The 12790-nt window shown below is 39.9% G+C and overlaps 1 protein-coding gene across 4 annotated transcripts in view; it reads right to left on the bottom strand.

The window, feature by feature from the left end:
- FNDC3B (fibronectin type III domain containing 3B) overlaps positions 1 to 12790 on the bottom strand; it is a 348693-nt gene that overhangs the window by 27743 nt on the left and 308160 nt on the right. For all 4 annotated transcript variants that reach the window (XM_068546247.1, XM_068546249.1, XM_068546251.1 and 1 more), the window contains one exon: positions 12238 to 12518. In XM_068546247.1, coding sequence (XP_068402348.1) covers positions 12238 to 12518 — 281 coding nt within the window. The remainder of the gene's footprint in view (positions 1 to 12237; positions 12519 to 12790) is intronic.

The following is a 12790-nucleotide window of genomic DNA, read 5'->3' as shown; positions in this document are numbered from 1 at the left end:
AAATAATTCAAGACAAATAGAGAAATGGGCAGGTCGGAAGACAGATTATCCTCTCCATTCCATAAAATAGCCCAAAAAACCACATTAGCAAGATATCCCTTAGTTCTTTAATTAAAAGAAAGAAAGAAAGAAAGAAAGAAAGAAAGAAAGAAAGAAAGAAAGAAAGAAAGAAAGAGAAAGAAAGAAAGAAAGAAAAAGAAAGAAAGAAAAAGAATGGCAGAAAAGGGAAGACATACTAAAGACTTTCATATTTTGTTCTAGCCACCCTTCAGCTGCCTCAAAGTCAGTTTTGGAAGTGAGCTATAAAGAATAAATGAAATAGGAGAACAAGAAAGTCTCCTTCAAAGTTCAAAACAAAGGATAACAGCTCTTCAATAGCACATTTTCCTCCCCTTTCTCCAGCCTCACCCAACAACCTCTGCTAGTCCTTAACCAGTGCCATGTGTGCAGGCACTGCTGGTAACAGAGTGTCATTCAGATGTGCAATTATCTTAACTGGATGTTTACTATGTGTAGTGTTATGGGTAATAAAGATATACTAACACTGCTCTCATGGTCTAGGAACTGAAAATCAAACAGCTAAAATGTATATAGAAAAAATTTCCTATTATCATTCCTATTTTTCTTGTTCCTCTACTTCCTTACTAGTTGACTGAAAAAGTTCTCCAAGGTCATCACACAACACATTGATGGCACTGCTCCACCTTCATCCTCAACACTCCTTCCCGCAGTGACTGCATGTTATTGAAGCTTGTTTCCTCCTGGCACTGAGTGGCCTGCAGGCCCCTGCAGAGGCCTTTCTCCTCGGCTTCTTGGACCAAAGGTCTCACACTAGCTCCCACCCCACCCTCTGCTCTTCCTCTCTTCTTCTGTACAATATGGACAGTCCTCTCAATACCCTCAGCATTCCACAGCTTCATCCACTTAAGATCTTCCCCAGGTCTGCCTCTCCTCCATCTCTTCATGCCTCATTACTAGGCCTCTAGTCGAAACTTTCACCCAGATCCCTTGCTAGGTACATAGGCATCTTATTGGGCTGAATGTGCAGTGTGGTGTCACTAGTTCTAAACATTTCAACATTTAAACTTGATTAGAGTTTTAAACAGTCTTTCAAAACACATGATAATAAAAAATACAGTCAAAGAGAAATTCTCAGGAAACAGATCAGTTTAAAATATTCTTATAATTTAGTTTTATGTACTTCTCACTTACAGCAATTATTGCTTATATCTAAATAGAAACTATCATTTAGGTATTACAATACCTTAATCCATCATATGACCTCAAATTAACCTTAATTCTTCAAATTTAAAATTACATAGTTCAGCAAGTCAATCTAATGACACATCTGTAAGTTGTTAAGAAGAAAAAAAAAAACAATAGATTAATTCCAGGTGAGGTGGAGTAAGCGCACTCCACCCTGTCTCTCCCACTGAATGCAGCTATTAAACCTGGACAAAATAAACAGAGCAGCTATGTAAGAAGTCCAAAAAGGAAACAGTAGCTGAAGGATTTGGGGAAGAATTTGAAGTATCACCAAACCAGCAGTGAATTTACCATTTTTCCCCCTTCATTACTCACTGGATTAGACTCAACGCAGCCTGAAATTCAGGAACAGACATTTGCATGGGCAGAGAGCTGCCTGGCTCAAAAGAAAGCAAAGAGTCTCTGAATGGTCAGAGTGAATGGGCGAAACTTCCCCCATTCCTCTTTTTTTTTTTTTTTTTTCCTTTTCTACACTGTCTCATTCTCCAGTCCTTAGCCAGTTCCATCATATTAACAGCCTAAAGAAGAAAAACCACATGATCATACTCATTGATACAGAAAAAGCATCTAATGAAATCCAACATATATTCATAATAAAAATTCCCAGCAAATTAGGGATAGAAGGGGAATTTCTCAACCCAAAAGGGGCATCTATAGAAATACCTGCAGCTAACATTACACTTAATGGTGAAAGACTAAATGAAAGATCAGAACAAAGCAAGGATGTCTACTCTTACCACTCCTATTTAACGTCAGGTACCAGTCCCAGCCAGTGGCGGGGGGTGGGGGAAAGGCACAGAGATAGGAAATAAAGAAATATACTGCAAGACACTGCTGAGACTACTGAAGACCACCTAAATAGAGAGAGATATACTGTGATCATGAATTGGAAGACTCTAGACAGAAAAAATGTCAATTCTTCCAAAATTGGATCTATAGATACAATGCAATTCTAATAAAATTCCAGCAGGATTCTTCTTAGTAGATATAGATAAGTTGATTCTAAAAGTTACGTGGCAAGACAAAGGAACTAAAATTGCTAACACAAATCTGAAAAATAAGAATAAAGTTGGAAGAATCACACTATCTGATTTAGAACTTACTATAAAGCTTACTATAAAGTAATCAAGATAGTATGGTATCAGACAGACACAAAGACCAACAGAACCAACACATATATGGCCAACTGATTTTCAAAAATGTGCAGAATTAATTCAACGAAGAAAGAACAGTCTTCTAAGTGGTACTGGAACAACTGGATATCAAAAGGAAAAATAAATCTCAATCTAAACCTCAGATCTTATTCAAAAGTTAACTCATGGATCACAGATCTAAGTGTAGAATGTAAAATATAAAACTCTTAAGAAGAAAACAGGAGGAAATATTTCGTACCTAGAATTAAAGAATTTTTAGATATGATGTGAAAAGAATGTATCCAGAATGCATCTAAGACCTTTCAAAACTCAGCAGCAAAACAACACAAAACCACCCAACTAATAAAAAAATGGGCAAAAGACTGGAACAAACATTCCACCAAAGAGGATATACGCATGGCAAATATGCACACAAAAAGATGTTTAACATCATTAGCCACTAGGAAAATGCAAATTAAAACTACAATGGGGTAATACTATATCCCTATTAAAATGGCCAAAATAAAAAATGCTTATTAATACCATTCTGGCAAGTATAAGGAACAACTGAAACTCTCCTATTTTGCTGGTGAGAATGCAAAATGGTATAGTTACATTGGAAAACAATTTGCTTACAAAGTTTCTTATAAACTTTAACATACATTTATCATATGACCCAGCAATCACACTTCTTGGACTTTACTCTAGAGGAATTAGTTTACGTTCACACAAAAACCTGCACATACACGTTTATACCAGCTCTATTCATAATCACACAAAACTGGATGAATATCTGCCTCACAGTTTGGAATGTAGCAAACACTTATCGCTGATAAAGTACAGCAAAAGTTCCATTACAAACAGCCTTACTTTTCCCAGATTCTATTAAACTAGGGCTACATCAGGTCTCTTGCAGATAATGTAATGTCAGTCTCTCAACATAGCATTGAAAGACTACAATAAACTCTTCTTTGCTTCCCAGCATGAGTCTTGTAAAAAAATAGCTGTATGGTATTAAGAGTTTTTTCCCTATGATTTGAAAAGTAAGAAATTTTTCTGCAACTGGAGAGGAAAAATCTTTTTAAAAAGGTGGTCATCATTTGTGGTAGAAATTACTACCTTTTTTCTCTACTCAGGAAAAGGGAATTAAGCCAGACTTTAAGTCTCAGTCTTTTTTCAATGGTGTACAAATTTCCTCACCTACAAGGTTTATATCAATGTCTTTCCACTGTCCAGACTGCCATTCCTTCCCTTTATTCTGGGCAGAGGTATACCTAGAGCCCAGAGGCCAAGATGCTTCCTTCCATCTGCTTGCCCATATTCCTCCAGAGCCAAGCCCACCTGTATTCAAGGTGATCCTACTGTTCTGCTCCATGCAGCCTCAACGGCCCTTAGCTACATTAATAAGTAAAAGGAAGGGAGGTAATGGGTTGCTTCAGATTGTTGTTCTGCTCAAGACAAAAAATTATAAGAGATCTGAATCATTTATAAGAATTAGAAATAGTTTATAATACACAAGTATCAAGATGCAGAAAGAAATGTAGATTTAATATTTACTTTCTTTTGTAAATTCATTTTCTTCACAAGGCCTCCCCAGTATTTTGATAGGTACTAGGTTCCTAATATCTGTAGCTCTAGGGTTCTCTGACCTTTTAACTGGGAAGTATTTGGTAGGCATATCGAATGTTAGCCATACATACATACACATACACACACACATACACACACCAAGAACAAGAATATCATGGTAGCATTTTAACTCTCTTTAGCAGTGAAGCCTTTCTGGCTACTCTGCTCATCACTTTGGTGACCTTGGGGAAAGTATCTAACACCTTTAAGTAACAGTTTCCTCCTCTATGAAATCGGGTAGTAATATCTTCGCTGCATTTACAAATAGGATTACTTAATTAAGATAAGGAATATGGGAAGTACTTTCTATTTTTAATATTTTATACTTTGCCATACAATCAGAAAAGGATTCAAGGTGGCTAAAAGCACTTTGGTGAACTTTAAAGTGCTTCTTTATAGAGTTACTATTTTTATGACTTCTTTTAAGACCGTATTCCTCCCTAGAGCAGTGAAGAAAACGCGTTGGGCATCTATAGGAGGGGCACTGTACTGGGCACACAAACGTATATCTTCGTTTTAGTTGTATTACTACCACCACTTCACTTTATTACTTGAGGAATTTGCTGATACGATCTATGTTTTTCCCTCCTCTAAATTATGGCCAAGGACCCAGCAATAGCTAAAAGGACTGCCTTCTCAGAAGGTGAGATAACAGCTTAGAAACAGAAGAAAATGTTAATAACCACTGCAGCAAACAGCACTGAGAACTTGCTCTGTTCAAGGGACTATGCTATGGAGTAGGAACTAGTCCAGTTGTCCCTCAGTACCTGCAGAGGATTGTTCCCAGGACTCCTGTGGACACTAAAATCCATGGATGCTCAAGTCCCATATATAAAATGGCACAGTTCAGTCGGCCCTCTGGACCCGTGGATGCGGTGAGATGAGTGTTTTCTCTTGTATCTATCTATCTATCTATCTATCTATCTATCTATCTAATCTATCATCTATCTAATCTATCATCTATCTATCTAATCTATCTATCATCTATCTAATCTATCATCTATCTATCTATCTATCTATCTATCTATCTATCTATCTATCTAGGCCACACCACGTGCCTCTCGGGATCTTAGTTCCCCGACCAGGGATTGATCCTATGCCCCCTGCAGTGGAAGTGCGGAGCCCTAACCACTGGACTGCCAGGGAAGTCCCTTCTCTTGCTTTTAGAGATGAGGAAACTGCAGTTAAACTCAGGTTAAATAACTCCATCTAACTGATACAGTGGCTACTAGATGCTGAAGTCTAGATTTGATACTGTCTCTAATTTCTACCCCAACCCCACGAGGAAGGAATTACTCTATTTCACAAGTGCAGGAACTGAGGCCGGCTAGGTTCAGTCATTTGCACTAATCTTCACAGCGGATATAGGTCAGATCTGGGTGTGAACCTGGTCTTTCTAGGTTCAAAGTCTTTGTGCATTCTGACACACCATTCCCTCCAAGCATAACTTGAGCCAAACACAGCTTCCAATACAACCAAAAGATAATTTTAATTCAAACCACACTTTCAGTTCAACAACTGCCTTTTGCCAATGAAACAGACATTTAGAACAGTCAAATTTATTTGCACATTATTAAAACAACCTTTGGCCTTGGAATGAACTGCCTAGGTTTTAAAATACTTGCTTCAATTTATTCAAATAACAAAATGTGTTTCAGTAAAAATGCATGGAAAACATTTTTCCATGTAGCTGATGTACTGAACTAATGTTAATCAGTTTTAATGATAAAGTAGCACTCAAAACTGAAATAGAACTGAGGAACTGATCAAATGAGGCCATGTCTTCTAAAAATATTAAGAACTCTTAGTCTAGGAGGCTGAGAAAACTGAACAAGGACTAAGGTAGTTAACATTTCTTTTGTCTTGGGATGAAAAATGCAGTGTGTGAAAATAATTTCCTAATCCCAGTGAGAGCTCACCCAGAACTGATAAAAAAAACAAACACACTGGGGCTTCCCTGGTGGTGTAGTGGTTGAGAATCCGCCTGCCAGTGCAGGGGACACAGGTTCAAGCCCTGGTCTGGGAAGATCCCACATGCCGCGAGGCAACTGGGCCCGTGAGCCACAACTACTGAGCCTGCGCCTCTGGAGCCTGTGCTCCGCAACAAGAGAGGCCGCGATAGTGAGAGGCCCGCGCACCGCGATGAAGAGTGGCCCCAGCTCGCCACAACTAGAGAAAGCCCTCGCACAGAAACGAACACCCAACACAGCCAAAAATAAATAAATAAATTTATAAAAAATAAAAAAAAAACAAACAACAAACACTAACCTGAGGAACAATTCTAAAAGTTCCCCTCAGAAAAAAATGATTTTCAAGTTTTATTAGTCTATCCCAAACCCAAACTTGAGACATTTTCTCTTTAACTGAATTAGCATGTTAATCTTGACATTTAGATAGGATCTGCATTTTTTTTTTTTTTAACATGCAATGTATATCATTTTCTGAAATCTTCAGCTCTGCAAAGTACAAGGGAAATGGAATTTTGCTTTCCAATTCAGGGAAGTGACTTAACTCTGAGAAGCTCTATCTTGGCCGGACTAATGCGAAAAATCTCTTTAAGTATCTAGAAGTCTGCAATATCCATCAATACACTGATAACACTGATTAAATAAATTACGAAGTATATTCTTTATAAATTTTTATTGAAAATCCACTATTAAAATATCTTCTAATTTTAGATGCCAAATACATTACTGCTTCAGAAGATCATAGCCTAACATAATGCACTTTACACACTCTCTCTCTCTCAAATGACACTACGTATGCTAAAAGAAGAATGACTTTGAAAACTGGGGAAGGTGACTTCTCAATCACAATTAGCTGTCCCAGTACTCGGGAGGCCTCGAGTGAGGGGACAGTGAGGACAGCACCCCCCTTCCTCCATGAAGAGTTGGGGTAAGAGAGGCCTAAGAAGCAAAAGGTGGGCTTTTTACCCCACCAATCTACCTAATCATCCAATTAAGAAGAGAAAAATATGAAGGAGTAGTATCATCTTCAGATAACTGCTGAGGAAATAATAAACAGTAGCTTAAATACAGAAAACCTCTTTAGGGGAAAAGACGTGTTCAGAGTAAAGTTACTCGGAGAAGGCTCCCTGGAAGGGTAACCTTAGCTAGCTCAGGGTCATCCCTCCCTTCAACCAACCTACTTCTGACAGCTCCTCAGAGACCAGTGCCACATTCCGTCTCCAGGCACTTAGACTTGCTTTTCTTCGTGCCCTGTCTTGACAGGAAAGAAACCTTAAATGTCTCCTGTGGCTTAAAGGATAATGCCAGAGTCCCACACACATTTCTACCTGTAATCTGGTCATAACCCACCTGCCAGCTCCTTTCTTCTCTACCCTACCAGGCATTAGCAACAGATAATTTATTGAGTGCTTACTTACCAGGTGTCAGGTCCCACAGAAGGTGCCTGAAGTCTAAAACATGACAACCCTATTATGTAAAGTAATTATCCCCATTTTACAGATCAGAAAACTGAGGTACAGAGAGCCTAAATAGCTTGCCAGAGGTCACAGAGGCACCAAGTGAGAGACTCAGGATTGATGTCAAGGCTGTCTGACTCCAGTCCACTACTTTTGAACTACTTAGAACTTGTCTCTTTATAAAGCCCACTTCATCTTGTTAGAATGAAATGATTTATGATTCACTTCTTGACAGGTTTATGTAGTGCTTGACATATACGAAAGACTCAACAAATGTTATTTTTCATCCCCATTTTACCTAGCAAAAACAGCACAGCAAACAAATCTACCTTAAGTTTTAGTTATTTGACAGCTCAATATGAGTCAGACATATAATGAGGTTGCCAAAAAAAGTAATCTTAGGCAACCTTACTAACTGCTCAATATGGAGAACAAGGAAGGTGACAGTCTTGCTCTGCTCTGAGCCAGCCAGACAGTTCCTGGAGGTCAGGGTACTACTCATTCAAGAGGCCATCAAGAAACAGAAATCACCCGATGAAGAGGACTGAGGGGGTTATAGAAAACCCATGCCAGTGAAGACAGATCTGAATGAAGTGAAGATGGTTAAGTAGGAGACAGCTGAAATAATAAGATAATGATGTCTAGGCCCTAGGAGTGGGGCTCAGACTTCTGTCTTTTGCAAAACCTCTCCAGGTGATTCCTAAATACATTAGCATTCCAGAATCATTGCTCTAGGGCAGAGTTCTCAAACTTTTAACATGCATCAGAATTTCCTGCAGGGCTAATTAAAGCAAGGAGTGCTGGGCCCCACCCTGAGGGTTTCTGATTTGCAGGCCTCCAGTAGGGCCTGATACATTGCATTTTAATGAGTTTCTAGGTCATGCTGATGCTGCTGGCCCAGGAACCATGCTGTGAATATCACTGCTCTAGCGGAGAGCCCTGGATCAACTGAGTAGATTTCAGCTATAGAGAGGTTTTGACAAAATATAAGGGAAACTCTGTAGAAATAGAGTTGTCCACGGCTGGAATGCACTGCCTGGCGAGTAGAAGCTGAAAGCACTGCTCCATCACTGGAGATGCGCACGCCAGGGTGCTGGGAGGGGGTGACACCAGGCAATCTTGTCTCAGCTCACAAAGCCTATGGCTCCCTGTGGCAGGAAGCATGCAAAGGAAAGCTACGTCTCTGTTTTCAATAACATTTTTTTTCTCTGCAAACCAAAACACAAACTCAGTTCTAAGCTTAAAAGTAATGTCTTTAAAAATATCATTGTAATTCCAACCAAATTCCATACAGGGTGTCAGCAAGCCAGTGGATAGTTTGGCAAGCACCAGTGGAGAAGGGATGGATCCATTTTTGTGTCAGTAGGTTTGCTGGAGAGGTGCACATTTCTGTCCCAGCAAGACAGAGAAAGAATAAACTCCGTGTGAGAACAATGTGTAACTGCTAAAGGTTAAAAACAACAACAACAACAACAACAAAAACCCAAAAGAAACAAGCCCCATTGCCGCTTAAAATGTTTCATTCCACATTTTTATCTAGAACATCATGATCTGTTCACTTATATTTTAACCAATTTATGGGACAAAAAAAGGTGAGGTAAAAGTTGATTGGACTAAAATTATACCCTTAGTTCCCTGAAATACTCATTTTGTATTTCACCACAATTACTGCAATTGTGTTTTTGAAACATAAAAGAACAAGACTATGGGTTGACTGGAGTTCTACTATAGAGAATCCAATTAGGTACTATAGAAATAAAATTCCTTAAGTTGGACAAAGATGACCTTAAATATGAAACATCCAATTTATTTACTGATTGGCCAGCAAATACTCTGGCTAAATCTTTTTTTTTTTTTTTTTTTTGCCAAGAACACAATATGACTTAGGGCCAAAGATCTGTCTTTTCTAAAGCTGTACATTTTTCATGCAATCTGTCTAAAATGGTGTCTTCCAAGCTACCCTGGAAGGTTAAGCGGTGACATCCTCCCAATGTGACTTTCCACGTTCAGCTCAATATAGCTAGCCTTGCATATTAATACTGAAATGAATTATTTATGCTACATCCATTAAATGCTTTTAAAATAGATTCTTGAGGTTTCACTATCCAAATCTAAGCTCTGTACATTACTAAACCATTTCATCTTCTCCAAAACAGAATTAATCTCTGAGGTACTTTTTAACATGTCTTTAATCAACCACTTATGTGGAAGATATTCTTGATAATTTCCACTGTAACTGGCATTTCATCAATAAGCAAAGATCCCCTACGTCAGTTCCTTCATTTGAGCTTTTGACCTCTAGATTTCTTTCTTGAAGTCATTCAACTATATGTTGACTAATAAACATCAGCGTTCCTCCAATATCAACCTTCTAAAACCCGTAAAGTTTTATTTATAATCATTTAAGCCACCTTGAAGGTATGCATAATGGCAGGAAGAAGCAAAATTCTCAGGCTGACACCTTGCCCTAAAAGCCCTTTTGTGATTTCTGACCCGAATGTTCAGAGGACTGACCTGAGGATCTGAGTCCAGTCTGTGTAGACATGGGGTGGATCACACTGGACAAAAGACCTTTCAGTGAGCCCTGAGCCACTGGCTTCTTCATAGGTTTTCTGGCCTGAGGAATCCAAGTCAGGCAATGTTCTGGACATGCAGTCTCTTAGAAACAGCTAGGGGATGACATTCACTTGGTCATTTTCCCCCAGAGATACACCTCATGGTCAGGTCTCCTTAAAGCATCATCACTGGGGAATGTCCCTTAGGTCAAGTTCTGGGTTTAATTCACCTCTGGATTTCCTCAGCACCTGATTAGAGTGCTCTGGACACAATGGTCAGTCAGTATTTGGTTAGCAATCAAAGGTGGTGGCTGGTTTTCTGAGACTGGCTACAATGCTAAAAATGAAAAAATGCCCTTGCCCTGCCTCTTCATCTATATTAAGTCATACCGCCTTTATTCAGTTTCTAACTTGATTCCCACTTCAAACCATCCTGATCATTCTGAACCCTGGGTCTTCCTCTTTGAAATGCCAACAGGATTCTGTACAGTGTTATTTTCAGCCTGGGAGGTCACAAACATCTGCTATCTTAGGTTGCTGTTAAGTGTCCCCCAACTCCCTGAGTGCTCTGAGGGCAAGGATAGTGTTTATCACTATTTCATAGACCCTCAGTGCATAAGTACTGCGCCCCAGAGATTTCTTAAAAGAAGGAAAGACTAAACAAAAAACTGTCACTGTTTTGAAAAGCAAAATGAATACACTTATATGCATCATTCACAAAAGACTTGGTAAGAGAGGGAAAGTAGAAATAACATGCTTAGGCAGGATGGAACTTTAGTATCTTACAGCTGTTAAGCTGGTTTCTTTCTTCAGTTTCTGGGGATAAAAAAAGGTAGTCTATTAGATTATAACATTAGAAAACACTGCAGAAAAAAAATAAGTGAAATGATAAACCCTTTTCTAGCAGCGAGTTTACCTGCCTGCCCTTCATTCCCCCTGCCCTACCCCAAGAAGAACTAGTTTTCCAGGGTGAAGATCTTGGTGATGATGAAAATTACAATACATGTTTACTGTGCGCTTGCTATGTACTGCTGGGCTCTATACAAGCATTTAGTATTTGTTTGCTTACTCCTTACAACATGCTTTTGAGGTAAGTAATCTTGTTCTCCTCACCCTGTGGAAGCAGCTGGGACACTGAGAGGTTAAGTAACTTGCCCAAAGACACAGCTAAGGACCTGTATCTGAATCTGTGCTCTACTTCACCTCCTTGAGAAGCCGTTTAATCTGACAAAGGGCACTGGACTAACCAGATGGTTCCTGCACTCCTCTAACACTAATCCTAAACTTCTGTTTTGGTCTCCCAGCTATGGCACCCTGGGGACAGAGTTAAATGACTTGAAATCTTAAGAGGCTATGTTGAGAAAAAGGTGTGTGAGAAGAGGAAGGTAAGGTGCTGGCTCCCTGACAGGAACTCTGGGGAAAAGGAAGAATGCAAGTGGTAACTGAGTTTTGCTGGGTGGAGTGTGATGTGACGTCTTTTCTCTGGCCCCTCGTGAAATCCTGGGTAAAAGCTCCATCACAAACGCTCTGTAACAGTGTGTCTGCTTTGGGGGATCAGAAGAATGGCAGAGCCCTGCTTCAGAGGTGGACCAAGTACATGCTGGGGACAGAGGGTGTCCATAGCGTGATGAGTCACAGTAAAAGCACGAAGAAAAGTAGTTTATCAAAAAACCAACAAGGGGCTTCCCTGGTGGTGCAGTGGTTGAGAATCCGCCTGCCAATGCAGGGGACACAGGTTCGAGCCCTGGTCTGGGAAGATCCCACATGCCGCGGAGCAACTGGGCCCGTGAGCCACAACTACTGAGCCTGCGCGTCTGGAGCCTGTGCTCCGCAACAAGAGAGGCCGCGATAGTGGGAGGCACGCGCACCGCGATGAAGAGTGGCCCCCACTTGCCGCAACTAGAGGAAGCCCTCGCACAGAAACGAAGACCCAACACAGCCAAAAATAAATAAATAAATAAATAAATTTATTTAAAAAAAAAAAACCAACAAGGAGGAATTGATTTGAAATGGTAGGTGAAATTCCCCCTCAAGGGTTAGGATTTGTATCAATTTATAACCGACTCATAAAGTAAAAAGTAGTACAAGTTTTTAAGCTATATTAGCATTTAGTACTCAAATATATTAAGAGTGACTAGAATTCACCCATTTGGCCTTTAGGACCTGAAGGGTCTGTAGCCCCAAGTGCTGAGGTGTCCATGCAGCTTTATTTCAACTTTCCTGCACTCACCGGTAGGTGGTTTCCGGAAGGAGATCTTTCATAACGTGGGTGGTGGTATTGCCCACGGTGATGCTAGTGTCCCCAAGATCAATATTATAAGCAAGGATTTCAGATCCATTATTGCACGGTTCTTCCCAGTTCAGTACAAGGCACACAGAAGGCGGATCAGGATAGGCATTGAGGGTCTCCTCCTCCAGGACACACAGAGTGGAGACAGGGTCAGGGGCAGATGCTGGTGTCTGGCAAAGGACAAGCTCACTGTATGGTCCTGCTCCAGCTTGATTAACAGCCTGAAAAACAGAATAGCGAGACAAAGTCCACATTACCCCATGAGCACATTCTAATGCCTCCACATTAGGCGTTACATAAATCTAAAGTAACATACGATTACTGCTAGAAATGTAGGTAGAAATAAATCCTCCACAATGTTCATGTTAATACCACTTTCTAAAAAATACCAATCATATCTTCTCTGCTAATAAGAGAGAACATCGCCATCACCGTTTCTTATGAAAAATAGTTTTAAAATAACACTTTATATTTGCATAGCCCACTTCAGTTT

The sequence above is a fragment of the Eschrichtius robustus genome, chromosome 6 (genome assembly GCF_028021215.1).
Source record: "Eschrichtius robustus isolate mEscRob2 chromosome 6, mEscRob2.pri, whole genome shotgun sequence".
Taxonomy (NCBI): domain Eukaryota; kingdom Metazoa; phylum Chordata; class Mammalia; order Artiodactyla; family Eschrichtiidae; genus Eschrichtius; species Eschrichtius robustus.
Note: the sequence above shows the minus strand (reverse complement) of the source record. Positions and strands in the feature narration are given on the sequence as shown.